The sequence below is a fragment of the Ambystoma mexicanum genome, chromosome 2p (assembly GCF_040938575.1).
Source record: "Ambystoma mexicanum isolate Mex_15411 chromosome 2p, UKY_AmexF1_1, whole genome shotgun sequence".
Classification (NCBI taxonomy): Eukaryota; Metazoa; Chordata; class Amphibia; order Caudata; family Ambystomatidae; genus Ambystoma; species Ambystoma mexicanum.
The window spans coordinates 1,428,017,086-1,428,044,223 of record NC_090923.1 but is presented as its reverse complement, the minus strand read 5'-3'; the positions used below and the strand labels follow the sequence as shown (position 1 = coordinate 1,428,044,223).

Here is a 27,138-nt window from a genome sequence, read left to right as displayed (position 1 = left end):
CCCTTTCTGTTCAGTGCCCACTCCAAAGACCTTTTTCTCATGCCCAATTGTCCTGCAGTAAATTAGCTTGGGAGCGTTCTACTAAATGAACAAAACGTTCTAATACAAACAACAACACAGTCTCATTGGTTTGATAGCACACTTCAGATAATCCTTGAGCAGTGGCCAGACAATTTCGTTCGGATTTAGGTCCAGCGACTCAGGAGGAGCCCTGACTAAAAGAAGGGCCTGGCTCTGCGTGAATGCCCCAGATGAGGAAGGTTTTCAGTTGTTGTGCGTACTTATGCACAGTATTTGAATGTCCCAGCCATCCGACAAACAGTGTCCTCTGTGCAGAAGGCTAGGACCATTATCCCTATAAGAGTCCTGGGCCACGCTTGGAGATGCCCCCACACATGAGCTTTCATGTTTTGAGTGTGGTTTACTAGACAGGAGTCCCTCTTCTGAAAGGCCATCCCATTGAAACATTTAAGCACAAGTGATGTTTCATTGGTGAAGAGACACAGGTAATGTCCTCCCTCCAGGGCATTAAGGAATCTGTAGAAATGATCAAATTTAAAATTAAGAATGGAGAAATTACCTCATTCTTTTACCGATTTGTTTTCGAAATTTGGGAACATTTTACTAAAATATAGGTGTGGGGTGAGGTAAGGGTACTAGTTAAGGTTTGGTGGAAAGGTGGGGGGTCTCCCCCCACATTTTATTTAAACAAAACCAGTCATTTCGCCATCCGATCATTTCATGGTAATCCTGGCACTAACAAACAATTGCCCTAGATGGTAATGTATATTGCTTACATCTATGGTTTCGGTATATACACTAATGAAGTGTGTACTTGTGCATGTAATGTGTGTATGGCTTAGGCTTTGGCTAATAACACTTTCTTTGAAATTGAAATTGGATACCGGTTGCAACAGTCAGGATCAGAGGCTGCCACTTCAGAGGTGTTGTAAGTCCCCCACTATCCACCTGAGTCAATGTGTGAATAAACGGCAGCTGAGTCATGAAGTCACCTGGAAGGGGGCAAGAAACAATGGAAGCAAGCATGGCTCGCAATGCTCTGGAGATTGCAATGATTTCAATGGTTTCAGCAGCTGGAAATTCACCAAGTGCTTTCTTGTGTGCACTACGTGTCTGGGCTGTCCCCTAGTAGCAGCTGGCCAAAAACGTTTATCAAACGTAGATACAAGTTCTAGTGACCTATTCGACTTATATCCCCTGCACAACACATGTTACATCCAGTAGGCACAAGCACTAACTCATCAGATAAAAACAAGTTGTCGCCCACTGCAATGTTTTCATTGCTCTTGATCTCAATTCCAACTTGTTTTGTGTAACATTAAAATTCCTGCTAGTATCAATTCAGGGTGCATTTTTGTAAGCCAATGGGTAATTTAAAAACAGTATTTTAAAAAGTGTTGTGGCCGGCCATCTTCAGATATTGGCACGTCTGGAAAGACATTCCCAGGCATAAATGAAGATGGGGTACGGCGAAGAGTCAGGGGTCTGTGATCAAGTGGAACAGAAATAGGGAGGATACATTCAGGGGTGTCAAGTTATCAAAATGTCAGAGGTAGCTGTGTGTGATGTCACGGGCCAATAACATCACAGGAAGAGATAGCACGTGACCTTTAATCCTGATGACAGCACAGGAAGTGATGTACATTTGCTTTGGATTAAGAGGATACCACAGCAAGACACATCAATAGACATTAAAATAATTACAAGAAGAATATTGATTATTAAAATGATAAATGGCTAATACTACAGCTTTTTTTAGTTTTCAAGCATAATTTAACTAAGGCATGGCCCTGGTATTCAATAGGTCCATTCATGGTATGCTAGTGGTACACACAGGTGGCACTCATGGCTCCTCCTTCATAGTCCATTACTCTTCATATGGCAGGTAACTGCCAAGTTATGCCAGTTATATCCTCAGGCAACTGGTATTGGCATCGTAGGTACGGTGCAACTTCAAATGTCCAGCTGCTGAGTGTATACAATGAATACATACGAAAATGCATCTTCATTGACACATTACTCAATCTTACAAAACCTTTCCAAGCTTGGAAATTCACCAACAGGTGTGCAAGGCAATGTGTTCTTTGAACAGCTCACACTGGAATCTGAAGGTATTATGCGCCATTAACTAAACCGTATCTGCTGGCCAGTGGATGAGGTATTGATGCAATGCATGCTGTCCTGGGCTAGATTAGCACACACCCCAGACCTTGAATACGGGAGATGTAGACTCCCCACCACCCAACATAAGTTGAAGCAAACCAAAACACATTTTCCATGACCAGTTTCACTGAATGACAAGTCTTTGAAAAGAGTGAGTCCTGATGAGCGGTGCGTGTAAACATTACTTAGATTTTGGTACTGGGTTAACTAAACCTCTGTGTTTTACAGACGGTTCTGGGGAAGTTAAGGGGTGAAGGACCTGTATTCTTTCCTCCAATTGGCTTTGCAACCTCTAAACCAGAATCGCAAGACCTATGTGATGGTGCCAAACTGGAAGCCAGTGGTTCAAGTTACCTCATTCCACCTCGCCTCCCCAAATAACATCCATGCTTACATTGACACTTAAAGGTTCCAGAGGATAATGCACACTAGGAATGTGGATGTATGCTTCAAATCAGTTGCTTAGAATGAGGCGATATGGCCGGAGGTGGCAGGCCCACCCTGTTGGTAACAGCTCGCCACCCAAGTTTAGGGCACAAGTGAAGCGAAGGTCCGTTAACGAGGTTAGTGGGCCGTTAAATACATGAGTGCTAATGGTTTTAAAAAAAAGGGAAAGTATTTTCTCTCTGTGAATGGGATGTCTCCCGGTGTCCCGTTCACGGAGACAAAAAATACTACACCAAAATGGCAGCCATGGAATGGGAAGGAGGGGCTCCGTATGGAATCCCTCTTCCATTTCCATAGTGGCCACACTGGTCCGAGAGCTGACAGGAGATTCAGTGGCAGGTTCTGCCGCCACATTCAGGTAAGTGGGAAGGGGTACGGAGAAGGGAGAGGGAGGGAGAGAAAAAGAAAGCAAAGCAGGGTAGGTGGGGGAAGATGGAGCGTGGGGGAACCAGTCCTCAGAAGGCTTGGAACGCGGGCTGACGTCAGCCCACGTTCCGTGCTCCCTGATTGGCTGGTACACCTACCCAGGGTGCTAATTTTGAAAAGTTGAGCGCATGAAACATGCGTTTACAAAGTGTCATATTTCAGTGGATGTGCCTAAATCAAAACTCTCTGACAAGAAAGATTAGAATTAGCAGTAGCGCTTTCAAGAAGGAACACCTCCCAAAATGCCAGCAAGATGGAGATCCTTCATACATGGACACCTGTGTCCTGTTTTCCTCCCACCCTCTGACTGCCCCCCCGGGCCCTCTACCTTCTCCATCCTGTGAGGCAAAAAACTTCGGAGTCACCTTCGACTCCTCTCTCTCCTTGCCAAGAAGGCGCACTTCCAGCTTCACCTCCTTTGAGGGATTCTCCATTTTCTCACCTTCCCCCAGAAGCTCGATGTCTCCAGAGCTTTGTTCCTCTCCAGGCTAGACTACTGCAACAGCCTCTTCCTCAATCTCCCCCTTTGATCCATACACCCCTTCAGCTAATCCATAATAGGGCTGCAAGACTTATCCTTGGCCTCAAGCCCACGGACCCTATCTCCCCAGCCCTAAAATCTCACCACTGGCTCCTGGTGGCCGCAAAGATCAAATTCAAGACTCTCTGCAGCATCCACAAGGCTTTCTGGGGCCTGGGGCCACACTATCTCCAACTTTCCCTCCCTAAATACTCCCCTGCTAGAGCCCTCCATTCCTCTCTTTCCAATTATCTGCTGGTCATATGCGCCTTCAAGCAAAGAATGGGGGGCAGGTTTCTCTGGCTGGTGCCTACCTTTGGAATAGCCTTTCTGCCCCTTTCAGACTTGAGCCGGGCCTCCTTAAGTTCCGGAAACTTCTCAAAACTCTGCTTTTGACTACCTCTTTCCCTTCCTCCCTTCCTTGCTAATCACACCACTGCCGCTGAGACTGGTGGCCTGGACCTTATGATTCGCCCAGGAATCCAGGCCCTTTACCCAATCAACACCAGCACCCTCCACCCCCATAGCATTGCCCCTGCTGGCTCTCTGACGGGCAGCTGTGCATCCCTCCTGGTGCTCATCCACCCTAGCACTTAGCGAGAGTCCTCTTCCCTGGCTCCCCTTGACACTTCCCTCCCTCGGGTTCACCAGCACTTGTTTGTTCCTTCCCGCTTGCCCACACCCATCCTTTCGCCTACACTTCTCCTCACTGCACTTGCACGTTCAAATGCTGCAAGTCCTAGTAGGACCACAATTGTATTTACTGTTCTTACCAAGGTTATTTATTCCTCTTGCTCCTCTCCATTTTGCCTTGTGGCGCTTAGAAAAACTATTTGGTTGTGCAAGCGCTGAACAAATGCTCAAGACATAAAAATACAAATACATATATCTAGCTTTGCACCCTTTTCTAGAAAACTAATCCTTTGTTTAGTTGTGGAAAATGTGCAGTTACTGCAAACAAATCACTTCTTCAATAATTATCCAGAGAAATTATGAGATACAGAACTCATAATATCAGTGGTAGAAGGGAAAGGTAAACATTTTACGGTCCGTGAAGATAAAACTGAAGACAATTCAAAAGTCAAATCGGGAATACATTGACAGCAAGCGAAGACCCCAATGAAATAATTTGAGCATTAGATGATCCAGCGAGGGAACAGAAGAGGACACAGAAGACTCCAGACTGCAGACCGCCTCCGAATCAGATCTGATAATGATGTGGTTTTAACCCCTTCAGGGCTTAAGGTGTGTATTTCCATCTTCAATTACATTATAAGTTGTTGGAATCCCACCCATCCCAATATTTCCAAAGCTATGGTTTGACTGTCCTCTCCCAAATTCCATTTGAGCCAAGGGAGGGAGCTTATCTTCAGCTGATCTTCAGGCTTGCTTCTGCATAATGATGAGATTTAACATTCTCCAATGCCACATTGTTGAGTCCAAGCCGGACTTGACAGCTTTTAAAACACAAAATGAAAATGTACCCACATCATAAAACAAAGGGAAGCAGGCAATGGCACTAGGTACCTTAATATGCTTTACCTCTACAGTGAATGCAAAAAGAGGACTCAACGTACACTTTACACAATAATGAGTCTACTTTATTTTATATATATATATATATATTATATATATACAAATCCATGCCTACTACATCACGACCTTCAAAATGCAATTAAGGTTCACAGATTTGTATGAGACAAAAAACAGATAAGGCACATAATGATCAAATATGGAGATTAGAAGGTCAAGTCTTACATCCATACTGTGCAAATATTTCTAATGTGTTTTTTACAGAGAGCGTTCTATATATATATATACATATATATATATATATATATATATATATATATACATATATATATATATATATATATACATATATATATATATATATATATATACCCACACCAACTCAGCTTGTAGGTCGCTCAGCCTCTAAAGCAACAAGTGCCCCCGGGGAGCACGAAGCCAGTCTACAATAATTCATGCAACATGCTGACAGCGCAACCCAATTAATGCAAGCACATTCAATTAAAAGGCGTCAGGTTTTACCAATAAATGACGTTTACATAGTTAAAAAAAATTAATCATCTGTGCTTCATCTTGTAAGTCAAGCAACATAATAATATACGCAGACTGAATTCAATCTAGAAATAGATTCAGTTCCTCATCAGAATTATGACCATTAGGTTTAAGAGTGCCCAATACAACTATTAACCTTGATTCTAATCAATGTCATTTTGCTCTGATCGTGTGCTGAGGGTTTTTTGAAAGTTTGTTTTAAACAGACTAATGAAAGATGGGAAGCCTTGTGCTTCAAATCTATACTCGCCTGAGGAATTCACAGCAGGGGATGGAAAGTGTGGCATGCTGCTTCGGGTCTTGCACTCTGTGCCTTTGTTGTTAGCATTTGTTATGGATATTTGAACCAAATATAAGCACTTTAATGTACATTTTACACTATAGAACGTGTATCTGCACTTTCTTTCGACTGGATCAATGTTTGCCTCACTTGGGTGACACTGTCAGCATGTTGATGATACATATGTATATATATATATGTATGTATACATTTGCAATAATTTTGTGGACTATTTGAGAGTAATTAAAGTCTCCTTTCATCCTCTTTGGCTTGTAAATGTCTTCATATTATAAAGCTAGGAGTAGCAGTAATTGCTGCATGGGTGGGCCTTGTTAAGGAAGATCACTATGACAGTTGCCATATTACAAAATGGTGGTTGGAATAGGGCGGATGGCAGAGTGACTACCCTTAAAACGTTGTGGATACGTGAATATGTTTGTTTTTGGATATGGGTAAATAGAGGGAGGGAGGAACATGTGTTGGTGCATTCCAAGGGAAAGCTCAGCCCAAATCTGGTATCTCATAGAGGTTTCATGCAATCCACAAAAGGGGAATTGGTGTGCTACCAATAAAAGTAAGGCTTTGCGTGTCTGTATGGATCCGGAGACCCGACTAGCCCTAGCTGTGCCATTTTATATGAAATGTGGGTATTGTGCTGCCTCAGTGTCACAGTAATTGTGTTACCTTTTCACCTTCAGCTTTTCCTAGTTTCATTCGGTCACACTGTCCCACTAGGTTGCCGGTTATTTTTAACACTTGAGTGTACTACAGCCTTCCTGTGAGCTGGCTGGACAGTCTCGGGGTCCCCCTTATTTTTCCTGGGACAGTCTCTGTAGATGTGTGGTGCTCAATCCCGACGGTAGGTTCCATTGTAGAAGAATGGCTTGTCTGCCACACACACGCCAACGACAGCCGGTGTCCAGCGCTCTATGTCCACTTTAGAGAAGGACTTGTCCGTAGGCCGCACAATGACAGTGCTCCTGGAGGCCACGGAGGGGTCCTCGTCAAAATAATTGAAGGGGCGGAGAAAGAAACCAACGACATTGCCAGGGGTGGCCGTGTTTGGGATGTCCTCAGCATGGGGTATGTGCAGGAATCCTACGGTAACCCAGGCAACCAGATCCTACGGAGAGACAATGACGGATTTTACATAGATGCTGGACAAGACATTCCTATGCAATTCACAAATGGGAGTGTAAAGAGAAGCTGCAGGCATGACTGAGTCAAACATGACTAAATATCTTGAATCTTGGGGGAAAAAACATGACATACTCTGTACTAGTTATTGCTCAAATGCATACAAAGACATTGCATTTTGGGGAATTGCAAGCTGCTGGTCAGATATAATACTCTCATCACCCAGAAAAATTGGTAGACCTTTTCCGAGGTACCATGCGCCATTCCCATCAAACTTAATGAATATATACGGATAACAGACATCCTGTGAGATTCCCCCTTCAGGACCCAGGAGCAGCATGGGATTTTTCTTAATTAACACCTTTTGTAAACATAATGTCAAAAGGAGCCTGGTGAATTACACTTGCATTAAACACTGTTAACATTGTAATCTCCTAGTTCACCAATTCCAAATCCATGATCACTCCCCAGAACATGAAATGTTTGCATAATCCAGGGTGGATAGCTCAGGGGCAACGTGCACGGCTTGAAAGCAAGATGACACAGAGCAATCATAGGATCCCCGGGTCCGCGCTTAGAAACCCGGTCCGCGCTTAGAAACCTCTGGGTGTTAAGTGCGTTATAAACAACCAATCATATCATACCTTAGGAGTGGCACAGAGAGTTGTTATGATCACACTTCGACACTAGTGCATTTTTTATAATACAGCACCTGTATTAGCCACGTAAAATGGACTCATTTTGCAGAGAGGGCTGGTGCAAGAATGTATGCCGCCCCATGCGGAAGGCGCCATTTTGGTGACCCCTATTCCTTAGGATGGGGCCATATTTGAATGTTGAGGGTCCAAATGGTTCCCCAGTGCATCTCTGCTGGTTATGCATTAGGTATCTGCCTGGAATGGCCAATGGTAGCACTGGCCCTATTTGCATGCTTATGGAGTTCAAGGATGATTCTGCTGACAGATATGGTATATGATATGGCATTTATAACGCGCCTATACATAAGTGTTTCAAGGCGCGAAATATCCTGGCTGTTCTACAGCAACAACCATAGGTTGCAGTTGGTTATCGTGTGGATACTCTAAACACACCTACAGGTATGCGGTGAGTGCCCTAACCAGGGAACCAGGGCTGTAGAACATTTCCCACATAGCAGGGAGCATTGGACTCATTGTAATGCTTCACAAAACACTAGGGTTACAGAGTTGCAATGAGCACCGGCCTAGTTTGGGGAAAAATCACACTTTACAATGGTTTACTCGCCTATGCTCAGTGGGCCAGAGTGCAGGGATGGTAGGCGTGCCCCTGTGGGCGTATGGGTGGACGCTGGGGCTTCATCTGTGCAGATTGGTGGATGGGAAGAGGATGCACCTGTAAGGGGCGCATGCGTGTGCTAGGGTGAGGCAATGCATGTGAGGGTGTAGCCAGGGAGTGGTTCCATGCCTGTATTATGACTGGTGGTGGATTGGGAGTGGGGACCGGACTGTGGGGGAAGAGATAGAGTGCAGGAATGTGTTTGCAGGACTGGGTGTGTGGACTGAGCGAGGAACTGTTCGTTTCGAGCTACTGATGGAGGGTGGCCATGTCCCTTTGAGGAGGATGGACAGTGGAGCTGTATCTGTGGTGCTATGCAAAGAGAGTAGGGTGGGTGGGGTGTGGAAATGTGTATGCGGCAGCGTGCGGTTGGATGTGTCCTGTGCGGCTGTTGATGGACTGTGAGGATATGGCTGTGAGGGAAGGGTGGCTTTGTATGTGTGTGGAATTGGAATGAGAGGAAGGGTTCTATATATGAGCAATCAATGCCCATTTGTTTGATTTGTAATTATTGCTTCTCCTGCATGAGAAAATGTTTGCTAATCCAGTCTGTTGGTGTATATTGACTGTCTTGCAAAAGACCAATATAGTTAACCACCTGCCTCTTCTCATTTTGCCAAGTCCCTGCCAATTGATCAGTACAGCACATCCACGGCCTGCGTATTGGTACTGCTAACCCTGCCTGATGGCCATTTTAGATATTTCCTGAGGTACATATTGCTGATTCCTTGCCTGCTGTCAACACTGCTCTTCACTTGCCTACTGGTCAATGTTAGGCAGGCTGCTTCTTAACTAGTAGTCCTACAGTACTTGCCAGCAGCATGTGTAGCTGTGGTAAACACAGTGAGCCATTTGCTGTAATATAATTGACTTTGTATCACTCGCAGCACACCGACCTCTTTGTTGTCTCCAATGCTGCTCTTCCAAAAACAGAAGGAAATACAAATAGCAGAACAGTGGTGGCCATCTTGGAGCGAAGACTTCTACATTGTTTGCACAGCATGAAGCAACATCTTTATTATGACCATTAATTGCCGACGTTATGTGCATTTATTAACATGTTTATATAGTGTTGGGTTCTTAAAACAGCAGAGCCTGATGTTGTAAGTATCTGCACCGTGTAAACAAATGTTAGAAAGGGCTACGATACGCATCTTGTTAGTTAGCATCTAACCACTCTTTAGTCGAAAAATGTTGCATTACATGTGTGCATGATCACAGGAATGCAGGATTGTGACTCAGAACACAGGAATGCAGGATTGTGACTCAGAAATGGAGAAAGTCGATGATTTGTTTTCTGACTGATCTAGCCTTGGCACTGGGACTGCTGCCATCTTAGAGAGGAGTGCTGCATATACACAGTTCAATGTCTGATTACGGTCACCATTTGTGTTGATTTTATTATGTTTGGAATTGCCTACTGAGATGGGCATTCTCACAAATAAAAAACAGCCAATATACATACATGCTGTGAGGTAGTGAACCCTCCTGCGTGTATTGCCCCTTTAAGGGGATGTGTCCCCTCCCCTTTTGCATTGCCCTTTTAAGATGGGCCATGACCTCGTCATGGCCCAAGCTGATAAAAGGGAGCCCTGCAGGCACGTGTGCGTCAGAACGGCTGCAGACTCCCAAAGAGGAACGACTGAGTCCGTGTCTCATTACTGATGTAGGCTGCAGGCCTACACGTGGCGGCACAGGCCTGCAGGCCCTATTGCCAAGGGACCCTCTTGCCAGGACGGTGGCCGAGGTCCGCATGGTCAGGAGCCTGGCAGGCTGTGCCCCCACCCCGATGGCGCTGATGTTCCATAGTGCCACTGAGCCTGCCCGATGTCCATGGCAGGCCCCAAACTCCCACAGGCACTGGGCCTGTGTGGTGCTGCGAGGAAACAGCACCCAGGGGCGCCTGCCGGATGGCCATGGCAGGCGACTCCCAACCATGGCGACGAGGAAGTCGGACACTCCGTTTCAAAGAAAACAGAGAGAATATGATGATGAGCCCATGCCCATCTCTCATGTGTGTTGAGAGAGAAAAGGAAGGAAAGCGAAGGAACGAGTGCCCAACCCCACCATGGGCATGGATTGGCTTGCGCCTCGCCGCCTGCGCTGCGTAGTGGACCCGGGCCACCCTATGGTGAGGTGTGCCCGCGGCGGTCTGCCGAAATGGAGGGAGATAAAAAAAAAAAATGGAGGGAGAGAAGAGGCGCCCGCGGTAATCCGCTGCAATATAAGAAGTGTGTGCCTGTCCCCAACGAAGTCGATATGAAGTGGCTGTGGCCACTGGGGAAGTGAGGTTAGCGAGATGTGTGCGGCGTCCATTTCCGCTCATGAAGGAGGAGGAGCGAAGACAAAGGAAATGTGGGGAGCCTTGCCGGCGAGTTCTCCCTGGGCTGCGGCCCTGTGGAGGGTGCTCGTGCGGCCCGGGTGTGAGTTTTGCCTGCAGGCTCCCCCACATGCTAAACAAGGAAGTCTCCAGTGGAACCGGAGAGATGTGCACCGGCCCCTATAGGGGCTGATGAGGGTGCGCGGTGTCCGAGGAAACTGTCAGCTAATCCCGATTTTTCTGTGAAAAATATAGCTATTTTTCAAGGTCTCCCGTCTAAAATAAATGTAGCCCCAATGCATTGCTATAGGAAAATGTTGGTCTCCCGATTTCCCTGATGAAATCTCCCTCCCAGGTGCGACCGAATGTTGGCATGTATGAATATATCAAAATGTGATTCTTAAGTTATTTTTTAAAAACTTTATTTTGTGCTTGGAAGACAGAATTAAGCAGGTATCCAATAGCAGAGCTGTACAATACTTGGAAAATGCATCAGAAAACGGATCCACACGTTACTTACTATAATTTTAGCAGATACCAGTTACATGAAGCAGTAGCCTAGGATCCATACCCTCACTTCAGGTCGGAGTCCCCCGAAATAAAATAAAAAATCACAACACAGTCTTGCTAGGTAGACCTGATATTCGCACCAAATATCCCTCGGCCTGGACAAGCCAGCCATGGTGCCCACATAAAGGTCCTCGCAGTTCTCAGCCCAGATTAAATCGCCCGCCCAGTCCTTGTCTGATGGGGGATTCGTGTTCTTCCACTTTTTCAATATACAACGTTCAGCAATAATGCACCCCCTGTTAAGGAAGGCTCTGACTCTCCCCTCTGGGATGTCTCCCCATAGCCCAAACAGCGCGCTCATGGGAGAGTAAGGCAAGGTGCGATTGACAATTTCTGCTCGGATGTCTACAGCACGCCTCCAAAACTCATACAACTCATGGCAGATCCACAGTATGTGCAATTGATCAGCTCGCTCACCCTTGCATCGGGGGCACTTGCCATCTATTTCTGGATATATTGCTAGATCTCTACTGGGGATGCAATGTAGTCTATTCAAAATATTGTCCGGAATCAGTTTGAATCTAGATTTAGCGCTGCAGATGTCGTTAGGGAGCACATCCTGCCACACAGTTCATCAGAGATCTCAACCTCCAGCTCCTCTGCCCATTAGCTGAAGTTACTTGTCTACTTGATTTGTCTACAATCATCCCATAGAGCGCAGCCAGTATCCTGCGACAGCCGGAGGAGTTGGAAATGTATGTCAGGTGCTCATTATCCGGGAGTTCAATAGGGCAAACCTCCCACCATCTGGACACTGCAGCTCGTAGGCTGTCATACTGTAAGAATTCTGCCATGGTACCCTTGTGTCCCTGGTTCTAGGTCTGCATGGTGATAAACCTCCCCTAAGGAAGTAAAAGTCACCTAGTGCCTGTAACCCCACTATATTCCATGTCGTCCAGGGTGAACCATCCCAAGTGGGGTCAAGTCCGGGAAACCTCGAATGGTGGCAGCCATTTGTAGTATGGGCAGAACCCCCTGCTCTCTGAAATATGGTTTGCCATGCCCAGATGGTGGTGTGAACTGGGTCAAATGGGCAGTCGTCAGTGTCTGTATTGTCAAGGCAAAGGGTTCTCATGTCAGCACTGTCTGCAGCCAAGCGCTCCAGTTGAATATCTGAGGGGGACCCTTCAGTACCAAACCAGAATGATGTGAATTGCACTGGTGCTGCTAACCAATAAATCCCAAAATTGGGAGCAGCAAACCCCCCTCTATCGTATGGCAGTGCCAAGTCCACCCACTTTTTTTGTTGCACCACTCCCGCATGCCATAGGCACTGCGACATGGAACCGTGAAGTTTGGTGAAGAAGTCCTTGTTCAGCCGTATATGTACATTGGTGAACAGGTATAATAGTTTGGGCAAGAGAATCATCTTCACCAATAGCATCTTACTGGCCAATAAGAGAGGGACATTGCGCCATCTCCATAATTTCCCGGAGACATAGGACTCATGGGCCAAGTTGTTAAGAGAAGCGAGCCCTTATCCCTAGTTATCTGAACTCCCAGGTATTTGAAACTGTCAGGCGTCCACTTCTAGTGGTATTCACCATGAGGCCTAGTTGTGGTATCTGTGAGGGGGAATAGTTCAGACTGTGTCAGTGATTGTGAAGCCTGAGAATACTCCAAATTCTGGAATATCCTGCATAACTGGGTCTAGTTTATATGTGGGCCCCTGACATACAAAAGTGTGTCGTCTGCATTGCATAGAGGGAGATGATGTCTGGGGATCCTATCGCCCATTGTCTCAAAGGCAATTGCAAACAATAATGGGGACAGGGGGCAGCCCTGGTGTGTACCCCTTCCTAGTAGCAGTGGTTTGGATAAGTGTGAATTGACTAAGAGCCTAGCAATGGGTCTTGAATAAAGGAGTTTAACAAATTGAATCATGATGTCCTCGAGTACACATATATCTAGGATTACAAACAGATATTCCCACGAGACCATGCTGAAGGCCTTGCACGCGTCCTTTGCAACAGCGACAACAGAGTCCTCCGGAGACAAGAGGGTCATAATATTGAAAAACCGACGTACATTCAGTGCTGTAGATCTTCCAGGGATAGCACACCAGGGGCTGCTGAACCACCAGAGGTGCCTCCAAGGCAGTGGGCTCCACCACCAGCTCTCTCCACCTTCTCTGCCTTCCGTCTGCAAAGTAGGCTTCCTCAGTGCCGCGGGGAGGACACCAGCTCTCGCTCCAGGCTAGTCCGAGCAGGCTGCTACCTGCGGTCTCAGCACTGCTCCGTCCTCTCCCTCTGTCGGAGTATGCCGCCTCTCAACGCCTGCCCAGCAGCAAGCACAGGCCGGCATGACTCCTGGTCGCTACAGGGGTCCTCCGTCCCCAAAGTCATATTGGGTGTGCTCCCCAGCTCCCCGCACTACAGGGTAGCTTCACAAGGCCGGATAAACAGGATTACGGGTCTGCAGCAACGTGCAAAGTGCAGCAGGTCTCAGAGCTCAAAAAGAACTAGCAGTCATTCTACAGGCTGCTCAACAGCACCCCGGCATTCTTAAGTTCAGTAATTCTGTGTGACAGCTACTATGCTAATTCTAACTTTATTATTGCTGAATAGAGGAAGCTATGTGGGTCTTACTGACTTAAATACTTGAAAGAAAAGTGCCTCAAATGCAGACTTTGGGTCAAAGTCTAAAAATAATCCAATTGAGGAAACCACCATTAAAGCCCCATTTGTCTGGTTATAGCTACCCGCTGAGTGCCCACGTCTTTTTTGTTCTCAAAGTGTGAAATGTGTTGCAGTGAACCATGGTTGAAGGGAATTTTTTGTTTTGTGGAAAATGTTGAGAAGCATATATAAAAGCTTAAAAATGTTCCTCTATGGTTGGTAAAACATGACTTTCCTACAAAAGGTTGCATATAAGAAATCACTTTGTAGTTCACCCACACTTCCCTTGTTTGGGATTTCGCCAATGAGAACCCTCTTCTGTGCTCCAGGAAAGACCTGTCATCCAGCTCCTGTGAACACAACTCTTGGGAGATGGGTTTCTATGCAGAAGAAGAATTGTTTTGAGTGCACATTTCACCCCCCCACAATGTGAGAATGGACTGGCCATCGGTGAAGCATGAACACACCAGGAACAAGACTAAGTGGGAAAGCCAACCCTCGCAACAAACCCAAAAAGTCCCAACAAAACCACTAATAACTCTCTAATCCTCAAAGAATCCGTTTTTCCACCACCCACTACATAACTGACTTGACAAACACTTCAGACACGATTCACCAAACCAATAAACTCTACCTTCTCCCACAACGTCCAATACACACAGAAAACATCTGCATGAAACACACAAGTGCCAATTTATCAACCATATAAGCACACAGTCACTGTTGTTTTCCGAACTGAAGCTACCAACAGCACTTCAACACTCTCTTGTGCTTTCCCCCTCTGAACCCACCAATCTTTCCAACCCCCATTCCTTTTCAGATTCACCTGAGCTGCTGGGGACCATGACAAATGGCAGTGGTGCGCGGTACAAGTCCCAATGACATAAAATATAATCAAAGTCAGTGGTGCATCAGTGAGCAGCAAAAATACCCTGGACAAGTGGGTGACTTTCTATATGTGTATCATTGTTGATGTAGGAATGCAAATATGTATTTCAGAAGTTATGCCCAATTTCTAAAAAAATCCTGGCCATTTCTTGATCCAGGGAATGTTTTCTGTAACAGATTAAATATTTTCCAGTTGATTTTCTTCACTATTCCGAGGATTGATGGATGGAAGGTTTTGACTGAATCATAGTCGTTCAGCCTTGCTTGCCATTAAAGCAGAGAAACCCAGAGGAACCCATATGGAAATCAAGCTTGGTCCCACCTCCAAAAGGAGCAGTGCAGCCAGAACTGCCAGGTCACACCCTTATGCGTGAGACCTCAAGCAACCACAGGCATGTTTTAAATTAATTCCACGTCATCAGTATGGTGTAGCTCTGGACACGACATACTCATCCCACTTGTGGTCACTTATGCAAAACTAAGAAGTTCTGTGTCTCACTGGACTAATACACCAACTAGAGAGGTCTGTTTGACGTCATGGACACAAGTTTAATTCCCACCCAGTTTACTTAGTCCTTCATCATTCTGAGGTTGTTGATGAAATCAGTGCCATTGCGTTTGTGAAAAAATAAAATTCTTTTGTCGGTTTAAAGATTTCATTGATTTTAATGGCTGCCATTCTCCCCTTCTGCCTTCTCCCTGATCCGTGGCGGCCATTTTGTTTGCCTTTTTTTCTTGAGAATAAAAATACTATTAGTACCTCGGTATGACGTGACAGGGTTCTAATAGCAATAGAAACCTCTAGGGGGGGACATTACCGGCCTGGTAATGCGCCCCTCCTTTGACTTCTATTACTTCAATTATGTATTTGCAATCAGTTGGCTCGCTGTCTAATGTCCAATTAGATCCAGCCAACTCCTGTGTTTTGATTCCTCACCTAAAATCAGGCTGAATTTAATATATATCACTGTTTTCATTTACACTGGCTGACTTTGTTCATTGATTGGCTTTTGCATGCTGCTGGGTACCCCGAGGTGGGTGTCAGTGGACACTCACAGATGTGGCAGTATCATTGTGTGAAAAGGTATTCTGCCTCAGAAATGAGAGCAAGGCCTCAAGTATGGACCTTTGAGCCACATGCAAGTTCTACGGGCATGGTTGCGCCAGGATGACTTTGTCACAGGTTTCCCCCCTTCTCACCTGCCTATGTTTGTTGGAGTTCTTCGGTGGAGTCTTCTTCCGCACAGTACGGGTCTTGTATAACCCTGTGCGTAGGTCCTCGGGTTCCAGCGTGCGTTCAGCGTCCCGTCTCCTGGGAATGTTCAGATATCCTGGAAAAGTCCTGGAAACGGCGAAGAGCGCACTCGGAAAACGAGTGCATGGAGATCTGGGATGCAATAGAGGTCAAAAAAGAGGAGGAATGATGGAGGAGGAAATTAGGGGAGCCATGAACCAGGAAACAAAGGATTTAGCAAGCGAACTATGGAGCACACGTCTAGCCATGGCAAGTGGTAGTGTTCAGACGCGCAGGGCCACAGGGGTGTGACCGCTTTATAGAACGTAGTGCATACAGCGCGGAAACTGGTAAACAGCATTCCGCGTTTGACGCCCATGTTGGGAGTACTGCTGAGTGTAAGCCCCTAGGGGTCAGGGACCAGGAAGTCCAGAAGGGGCGCGTCCAATGGTTCATGACAGCATGCCTCCTCCGAAGGCCTGTTCCTCCGGGTTTACCCAGGTGTATAAGATGGTACCTTTGAAGTAATCTGGGGGCATTTAGGTTTGAGACTCGTTCCCAGGTGCGTTCGCTGGGTGGGTACCCTTTCCACTCAACCAGATATTGTAGCTGGCCACGTCTGTACCTGGAGTCACATATTCTAGAGACTTCGTATTCTAGCTGGTCATCGACAATCACAGGGGTAGATCTTGGAGCAGACCAGGAGGTCTGGGCGTATGGTTTCATTAGAAACGTGTGAAACACTGGGTGGATCTTCTTGCAGGAGTCTGGTAGTTTAAGTCGGAAGGCCACTGGGTTAATGATTTCCTTTATGGAAAAGGGGCCATAGTACCGAGGAGCCAACTTATTAGGACGTAAGTGTTGAGGTAGTAGTTTCGAGGATAGCCAGACCTTATCACCCACTGCATAGGAAGGCCCTGGTCTTCTTTTGGAGTCCGCATAGCACTTGGTATTAGTTTGGGCCCTTTCAAGGTGTTCTTTGGCTTCCTTGTGTACGTTGATGAGGGTTTCTATCCAGGAGTCGACTGTAGGAACTGGTGTGGGATGTGGGAGAATGGATGGTAGAACCGAAGGGTGGAATCCTTGGCTGCAGAAAAAGGGACTGGTATTGACAGCCGAGTGATCCAAATTGTTGTAGGCAAATTCAGCCACAGGTATCAGGAGTGACCAATCGTCCTGGACCTTGGTGGTGAAACAACAAAGATACTGCTTCAGGGTCTGGTTCACACGTTCTGTAGCTCCGTTGGTCTGTGGTAAATAACCTGAGGAGAGGGCATGTTGGATTCCTAGTATACGGCATAAGTGTTTCCAGAATTGAGATATGTATTGAGGTCCTCTGTCTGATATGATCTTGGAAGGGAGTCCATGAAGTTGGAATATGTGTTCCAGGAAAATTCCAACGAGTTCTGAGGAAGATGATAGTTTATACAAGGGTGTAAAATGAGCCATGTGAGTGAATAAATCAATGGTAACCATGATAGTTGTGTATCCCCTGGAAGGTGGCAGTTCCACAATAAAGTCCATAGCGATGAATTTCTAGGGTCTTGTTGGTAGCGTTGGTTGGAGTAGGAGACCCGCCGGCCTCTTGTTATCATGCTTGTTTTGATTGCAGACTGCACAGGCTTGTATGTACTGCTGGACGTCGACTTTCATTTTTAGGCACCAAAACAGTCTTTGTATTAAACGGAGAGTTTTGGTAATGCCACGATGTCCTGAATGAAGGGTATCATGACAGAGGCTTGTTATCCTTTGTCGCAGTCTCTGTGTGGGGATGACCAGGCCATTATCTTTGAACAAATACCCATCTTTTGTTTTAAGATTCCATCTATTCTTCCCAGTAAATTCCTTCCAGATCTCAGAGGACTGAGTTTGAATCCGAATGTCTTCCAGGAGAGTGATTGCTTGGGCTACGAAAATTGTATGGGGAAACATCTTTGGGAAGAATCGATCTTCAAGAGTTTCGTAGGCGGGACGCCGGGATAAGGTGTCAGCAATTATGTTGTGTGTCCCAGGAACATGATGGATTTGGAACTGGTACTGAGCAAAGAAGAAGGCCCAATGGGCTTGACGACTATTCCTACATTCCAGGGATTGTAGAACTTGAAGGTTCTGATGATCCGTACAGATCTGAACTGGATGTTTAGCTCCCAGGAGTAGATGACGCCACTCTGTGAAGGCTTGACGGATGGCTAGCAGTTCCTTTTCCAGGACAGAATAATGGGTCTCGCTAGGAGTTAGGGTTCGCGAGCGATAAGCAATGGGGTGTTCTAACTTGTCCTCAAATTCCTGCTTTAGGACTGCTCCGATGGCATAGTTGGAGGCATCCGTCTCCACTAGGAAAGGTCGATCAATGTCAGGTTGAGCCAGGATGGGGGCTTGTGTAAACTCCGACTTCAATCGTTGGAATGTCTCGTCTTGGGGTGCTGAACAGAGGAAAGGGGTATCCTTCTTCAACAATGTAATGATCGGTTGAACTATCTCCGAAAAGGATGGTATGAATTTCCGGTAGAAGTTGGCAAGCCCCAGGAATGATTGAATCTGTTTCACAGTAGTTGGAACAGGCCAGGATAGTATGGAATTTACCTTTGAGTGGTCCATTCCAATTCCTTCTGGACTAAGGACAAATCCGAGATAGTGAACAGTAGAGACATGAAAAATGCATTTCTCGGGTTTAGCCAGGAGCTTATGTTCACGTAGCCGCTGTAAGACTGCCTTAACATGCTCTTCATGCTTAAGATGGTCCTTGGAGTATATCATTATATCATCCAGGTAAACTAAGATGAAGAGGAACAGCATATCGGAGAACACCTGGTCCATAAAACGTTGGAAGACCACTGGGCATTGGCGAGTCCGAAGGGCATGACCAGGTATTCAAAGTGACCAAAGGGTGTTCTAAAGGCTGTTTTCCATTCGTCACCTTCCTTTATACGGATCAGATGGTAGGCACCTCTGAGATCCAATTTTGTGAAGACTACAGCTCCTCTCACCGCTTCCAGGATATCCGAAATTAAGGGCAATGGGTAGCGGTCCTTGAGGGTGCATTGATTAAGACCAGGATAATCACGACAAGGCCTAAGCTCCTTAGTATCTTTCTTGGGAACGAAAAACAACAAAGCTCCCGTCAGGGATTTGGGTGGTAGTATGGTGCCATTTTCTTGGTTGGTATACAAGTATTCTCGGAGGGCCCTTTTCTCTGGTTCTGATAGGATGAACATCCTTCCAAAGGGAATCACTGCTGAGGGTTCAGTATCAATAGTGCAGTCTTCAGGTCTGTGAGGGGGTAGGGCTTGGACTATGGCAGTTGAAAACACCTCAGCGTAGTCCTGATAGGCCCTGGGGACCTGAATAATATTTGAGACCGTGAATGGGCCTTGCTGGTCTGTCAGAGTACCTTCAGGGGGTCTTAACGAGGAATCCAGGGATAGACAGTGAGACATACAATGTTCGGAGCCAAGAAACAAGAATCCTGCTGCCCAGTTGATGTATGGGTTGTGCTTCTGCAACCAGGGCATACCCAATACCATTGGATAGTGGGTAGATTTTATGATGTCAAATTTGATCAACTCTTGATGATGGTTTATCGAGAGCTGGATCTCTTTGGTCTGTAGAGTTATGGGTCCTGAAGAAAGAGGTCTTCCATCGATGGCCTCTACAGGTTGCGTGATGTCTCGAGTTTCATATGGAATGTGGTGGGTAGTGACCCAATCTTGGTCTATAAAAATCCCCATAGCCCCACAATCCACTAATGCCAGAATGGGGTAAGATTCTTTCACAGCGATAGAAAGGTCTGCATGATCACAAGGTTGTTTTGTCCAGGAGCGTTCAAGGATGGAATAGATGTTGAGCAAACATCTCTCTCCCGAAGCTGTGCTCCATCTAGGATCGGGAGCTGGCGTTTCCCGAACGCCGTGGAGGGGCCAAAGGACATTCTCTCACGAGAAGTTTATCTGAGGCACAGTACATACACAGCCCAGTATGTATCCGCCGCAATCTTTCTTGCGGGGATATAGGTCCACGGAAGGCCCCCAGTTGCATGGGTGCTGGGTCTGTGGTCGGGGCAGGAGTGGGCTCGGTTTTAGAGGAAGATTCTATAGAGGTCTTTTGGTAAGGCATTTTTGTCTTCTTCTTTTCCGCCTTCCTTTTCTGGATACGAAAGTCTATTTGTAAACAGAGGTCCATAAGATCCTGGAAGGAACCTGGGCGAGCTACCCTGGCTAGCTCGTCTTTTATCTCTTCATTCAGTCCTCTCCGAAATAGGGTAAAGCAGGCCTCGGACGACCAATCTGCTTCCTTGGCCAGTTGCTTAAAGTGTGTTACATAGGTAAGCATATCCTGGGACCCTTGTTGGAAATCCAATAGACGTTCTTGGGCACTGTAAACCTGTTCTGGGCAGTCAAAAATGTTTTTTAGAACCCGTACAAACCCATCATAATCATCCAGGAGGGCATCTCCAGAATTAACCAAAGGCGTAGCCTAGGGTAATGCATTCCCAGAAAGATGCGAAATCATAAAGCCCACCTTTGCCCTGGAGGTGGAAAAGTAGTAGGGCTTAAAGGTAAAGTGCACTAAACATGAATCAAGGAAGCCGCAAAGGTTCTTTGATGAGGCATCATATTTATCCACTACTCCGCCCAGCAATACACGTTCCTTGGTCGCGGAATCACGTGACAGGACAAGTTGTTTTAATGCGACATTCTCAGCTTTGAGATTCTGAACTTCTGTGGTTAACTCTTGCATGCCACGCATGAGATCTTGAACTGCAGCCTCGATGTCCATATCTGTATCAGTTTGTTGGCGTCTCAATCTGTCACAGGTTTCCCCCCCTTCTCACCTGTCTATGTTGTTTGTAGGAGTTCTTCGGTGGAGTCTTCTTCCGCACAGTTCGGGTCTTGTATAACCCTGTGCGTAGGTCCTCGGGTTCCAGCGTGCGTTCAGCGTCCCATCTCCTGGGAACGTTCAGATATCCTGGAAAAGTCCTGGAAACGGCGAAGAGCGCACTCAGAAAACGAGTGCACGGAGATCCGGGATACAACAGTGGTCAAAAAAGGGGAGGAATGATGGGAGGAGGAAATTAGGGGAACCAGGAACCAGGAAACAAAGGATTTAGCAAGCGAACTACAGAGCACACTTCTAGCCACGGCAAGCGGTAGCATTGAGACACGCAGGGCCGCGGGGGTGTGTCCGCTTTATAGAACGTAGTGCATACAGCGCGGAAACTGGTAAACAGTGTTCCGCGTTCGACGGCCATGTTGGGGAATACTGCTGAGTGCAAGCCCCTATGGGTCACGGAACAGGAAGTCCAGAAGGGGCATGTCCGATGGTTCATGACAGACTTGGCTTTTCTGGCTGCATACTTAGGGTGTTCAGAGTTGGTTGTTACCTCAGAGGGAATTCGTTGTCCGGTGACAGGTGGCAGAGGTTTTGTCAGGGGGTGCCAGAGTAAGCGGGCTTGTTGCCAGAGGACATGGGCACTGCTACAATGTTTGATAGGGAGATGAAATGCGGTAGAGGAAGAGCAGGTTTCCTGTACCTTAGTAGATTGTATGTTTTAGTTCTTATATATGGGATAAAGTTGCAGCTGCAATGCGTGACTACTTGAAATGAGGGCCAATCCATGTGTGGTTTTGGATCTTCCTCATCGAAGATGTGTTGCTCCGGGGGCTGTGATTTTGGCCAGTGTGGTTGGTGTGCACATGAAGTCGTATTTTCTATGTAGTGGGCTGCATGTGTGATGCCGAGATATTTAAATTGGATCTAAGAGCTGAGGGGCTTTGGAGCAGGGAAGGTGTTGCGAGAGATGGGTATCAGGGTCTTGCTCCACGGGCTAGCCCTGCTGTCGCATTCTGAACTAGTTCCAGAACAGCATTTCTCAGGACCCATATTCTGGCTATTTGCATATAATGTCACCAAACATATAGCTCTTGATTGACTATAATAGCACTCTGAAGGCCTCCACCTATATAACAAACATAACATTTGCATGGGAATCCCATCAGTGCTTGGTTCCCCCTTGAATTCGAACAGAGTATTTAGGCAGCACTGAATGCATCACCTTGACTTATGGAATAAGTATTACCATAGATGCATCCAACATCATCAGCAGTGCAACTTTCCACCAACAGTATGGATACAGTTTAACCCCTTGAGAGCTAAGGGGAATATGTTTGTCCTGAATTCCTATAAGGATTCATTGTAAGCTCTGCCCATTCGCTTCAGGAAGCTGGCACGGCTTTGCGCCCATGCCCTTTAGGGTTTCATTTCACAATCGCATGGTTTAAGCAGCAGCCTAAAACATTGAGTGTCCAGAGCCCTCGCCTTCTATAATACACCCTGTGAGTCATCATGGAACTGAGCGGTCACTGGTTATCATGCAGATCTGGGTGAATGTGTTCCCACTTGCGACAGATTGTATTGTGTAGAAAGTATTGCTTGAAAATATTGGGGGAAAAATGCAGAATGCACGTTTACTGCAGTGATGAAAAAGCTGAAAAGCCATTATATTGAACAAGGGGAGCAGGGGTTCCAAGGGTGTCCGCCGCTCCCCTTGAACGGTATGAACTGGGATCTTTCAGCCCTTTAAGATGAGGTAGCAATACCCTGGAGATGGATGGGGATGTAGAAGTTACTCAAACATCAATAATCAAAACGACACAGGTAGTTGGCAAAGGGATAACTGTTTTAATATCAATGATCTAAAACGGGGAGTACAACTGACATTGATGGATGTCTCAGCGTAAGAACTCTCAATGCATCTTGAAAATAAACATTCTTTTATAGCAATAAATCGTCATAGGTGACGTCAACCTACATATTACTAACATCATCATATGTGGCAAACTACAAAAACCTAATGGCAAGTGTGATAGGGTCTAAGGGAATATCTAAGTATACGCTTCATACTCGTCTGAGGCAGTGAAGAAATGTGATAGGTTTCTTAACATCAGGTGGGGCAACTAAGCCCTCCCCTAAAACAGATCACTAGGAACGTCACCAAATACATGACGTCCCATTGGCTACACAAACTATAGGACCCTCAATCAGTACTCTGTCAGTTCTTTTCCACCTAGGTTATCAGCACGCAGACTAGGCTTCCAGGTGCTGGTGAGCTAGTCTCCAACCATAGGTTCCCCAATTAGCATATTCATCCATCATCACCTAAGTGGTCTGCTGTCAATTAGGGCTTTGAACTTGTCCTTGGGAGTGTTCTTTGCTCGGGAGAATTCAGGGAGTGAAGGCACGCTCTGCCCTCATACGTAGGTGTGACCATAATCCTTCCACGTGACTGAAGACCACAAAATCAAGACTCTCGTGTATTAAAAATACTATTTTCTAATAGAGCTCTGACGTCTTCCTTGTTTTTGTCCATGCCTCCTGAACAGGAGCTTTGTTCTTTCAAATGATTTGTATCCAATACTTGCTCACTCCTGTCTGATAAGACCTTGGCTTCTTGGCTCATTCAGTCTTGCCTTTCTGAGATTCACTTTGTAATTCACTTGTTTTTTAACTGCGACACACTGGAAACGAGGCCTTCATTCTTTGGCCCAGCTCTGCTTTAGCACGTAGTGGAAACATTCATTCTTTACTCACTTATATATATATATATATATATACTGGCACATGCTGTATTCTATTCACTACTTAGCTAGCCTCAAGAATACTTTGTCTGCTTCCGTTTCTTTGCATCTGTACACGTATAAAGTGACTTGACATCTGCATCAGTTCTGTAGCATAAGTTTCTACATCTTGATCCCAAGACGTCACTTATCTTTGATACTTTCTTGATGCCTTATAGAATACCTGCATTCTCTAGTCTCTGCATCTCTTCTATGTACGTCAGTCTGGCTTGGTGTGTGACGTCACCATTCTGCTCTTTCATTCATCTGGCCTGTTTCTTCTGGAATTTCATTCAAATAGCCACCATACTGTCTCCTATGCAGGTATGGTTTTCTTAATGGGAATCTTGCCTCCAGGATTCCCCTTGGTATCAGTATTTTCACTGGTACTGCACATGTCACACTCTCTGGTTCCCAACATATAGGCAAGATGGGCGAGGTGATTGAGGTGGGGGTCCTTGGCTCCTTCTCTACAGGTACAATGGGTTCAGGGGTTGCTGGGGTGTCCCCTGTTTTCATTAAATGGAAGGCGGGGGACAATAAAGATGAAATGAAAAAAGGACCTTGCAACAGAAGTTCCAACCCACTTTTGGATAGGGAACTAACATTGTAGGGAGATGGCCGAGAGGGCAAAGAAAAGAAGGTAAGTGTGCCGGCAAAGGTATAACAGAGGAAAAGGGTTAGCGGGGAAGGGAGATCCAGAAAATATTGAACTATTTGGGCATCTTGGGAGGATAGCTCAGGTGCAATATGCTCTCCTTAGAAGCAAGACGACACAGAGCAACACAGGTTCGATCCCCGGGTACGTGCTCTGGGTTTAAGCCCTGGGTTTTAAGCCCGTTATAAATAACCAATCATATCATATCATATCACTGCCCACCTCCATTTTCGGATTTGGCATTTTCGTATGCGAAATTACAGGGAACGCAGGGATCACATATGTCTGTGTAGATTATACAAGCAAGCTGCAATGCATAATGCATTACCATGTTTTAATCATGAAGGAAATGCATACAGCTGGTCAAAATGGTAATTGTTGCATTTCAGTCCCAGCCAGCGCAGAGACAAAGGGCGACTCACCTCATTCACAATGTTCTCGTTGTTGCGGATGAAGTTCTCGAAGGACACTAGCGGCTCCCAAGGGTCGTTCTGTGTGTACAGGCTAGTGCTGGTGTCTTCTCTGTCCCGCTGACGCGTTACGGCCATGTGATACCTGCCAGAGGTCAGAAAAAGAGAGTGAGCATGGATGTGCCACGCCCGATGCATTTGCTTATCGGTTCGTTCAACACAAGTCTACTATTCGGTCAAGGGGAGCCTAGTTACAGGTCTGCCTGTGAAAGAGGACTGCCTGAACGTATATATCTCGTGGCTCGCCAGGGACTGGTGCCAACAGGAAGGTTGAGGTGCATGGGAACAGTCAGTAAGCTAAGGGGGGGCAGCGTTTGGCCACTCCCTCCTCTATTACCAGGCCAATGACTTGGTATGTGCTGTTGCTCAGTACCAGGGAGGGTTGCTCCTTTGGGTCTAGGTCCGAATGGGAAAGGGAGTTTTGTAAGTAACATGTTTTGAGGGTCATTCCTTGCCAGAGGTTTCTTGGGACTTCAGCAGCAGATTACTCTGGGTGTGAAGGCTGCCCTCAGTGAAGGCGTTGGGGTGGAAGATGAGAACTTGAGGTTGATGGGTTGTCTGCTGGAAGATCGGAGACCAGCTGTGGGATTGTGAGGTTTGCAAATGAGTGAAAGGTGAGTGTGAGGAGGTGACTATTAGCAATATAGTGCATGTGGCCGTAAGGCCTTCACATTTTGTGTTGTTGTTTACTTTGTATAGGTGGTATTCAGGAGTGTCATGTTTTAGTACATTAAATAGGTTAAACCGTGTCTCTGGTGCAGAGGCTGCAGAAGATGTGAGTTCAGAGGAGTCACCATTAGTAAAGTAAAGCAGGGTCCATGGGTTGTTGTCTTGGCGTGCCATCAGGGGCATACAGGGAGGTCTTCCTTGGTGTGTAGAACTGCGCTGGGCTTCTAGTTGGACATTGGCACAGTGTTTAGTCCATTATAACATTGCAAGCATGTATTTCTTCATAAATGATTCACGTTTGGGAATTTTTGCTATTTCACAAATTAGCTTTTTTTATTAATTGTTTTGTAATTTTTCCAATTTAAGTGCTATAGCCAATATGTTACCTCTATACCTAGCAAATAAAATAATTCCTTCAGTTAAAATTACAAGTGTTGTTTCAACTCCTTTGACCACTTTCAAAAATGTCGCGATTCCTGCCTGCTTTATATCTTAAACTTTAATTTTTCCATCAGTGCAATTTTGTCCTAGTGCTAATACTGGACCCGGCCTTGCATGTATGCCTCAAGGCCGTCTATGACTTTTAAGAACAAACCACAGCACACAGCAAACATAAAACATTGGTCGCAGCGCATGCTAGACAATGCACACATTCAAACAGAACAATTATGTAATGCACAAACAACAATATACATACCATGTATTGCAGACTCTGCAAAGCTACAGGAATTCCTGAAACGCTCACAGAGCAACCAAAGACTTGTAGAAGATCAGGAGGGCACATTGACTCCAGCCTTGACCCCTGCCAGAACCGCTCCTCACAATCCCTTTCTCGCAGATTGCGGGAAGGGCTGTTACCTTGTTGACCTTCCCATTAGGCTTCACCATAATTAGGACCCCTTCTAGAACTCCCCAAATCATTGACCATGCATACATACAGCAGTACAGACAGACTTGAATTGGGCAGCGCTACAGATCACCTGCGCCAATCAAGAATACACTTCAACCCCGTTGGCCCGCAACATTGCATTCCTACCAGGAGATTGGGGGAATCTACAGACCAGCTAGCCCTTTGTCCAACACCACCAGATGAAGCCTCAAACAAACCCCTACACTTCACCTCATCAAACACAGACCGAAAGTTTCTAACACCCTGCCTTTGACAACCTTTCTCACGGCTCTGCCTGACGGCTACTGGGGATAGAGGTTAGACTGGCGACCACCTGTTAGAACTGCGTCCTTACCTTCTCCTCAGATTAGCACCATGACAGAGACCACTGCTAGGACTTCTCAACTCAATGACCACTCAGACGTTCACCACGGTATACAGGCATAAATTGGGCCGTGCCGCAGGCCATTTGTTCCTCCTGCCAAGAAAACACTCCAACCCCCTCTGGTGCACACCATCTCCCTCCTTCCTGGTGATGGGGGATCCTACAGCCGCCTTCGCCCCATGTCTGGCACCATATTCCGACAGGGGTCACATAAACCCACACACATCGCTTTAATTAACCCAGACTCTCAGAACATGGGACAGTCGTTTGGTTGCCAACCCATCACTGCGACCACCCCCTCACAATCTTTTTTTCTTAAACATCTTTTTATTGATTTATAAAACAAGCCAAGGTCGACATGTCAAGTGTCAATCATTGACAGAACAAGGTCACAGTGCATAGATACAATACCTTGAATTATTCAGGCTGTG

At 46.1% G+C, this 27,138-nt stretch overlaps 1 protein-coding gene across 1 annotated transcript in view; it reads right to left on the bottom strand.

The window, feature by feature from the left end:
• Positions 1–5,463: 5,463 nt before the first annotated feature.
• The window catches only part of AOC1 (amine oxidase copper containing 1), a 158,141-nt gene continuing 136,466 nt past the window's right edge, over positions 5,464–27,138 (bottom strand). Inside the window, exons 4-5 of the mRNA XM_069645956.1 lie at positions 24,717–24,849; positions 5,464–7,065 (exon numbers count right to left, since the gene is read on the bottom strand). Of these exons, the coding sequence (XP_069502057.1) occupies positions 6,790–7,065; positions 24,717–24,849 (409 nt within the window). The 3' untranslated portion in view covers positions 5,464–6,789. The remainder of the gene's footprint in view (positions 7,066–24,716; positions 24,850–27,138) is intronic.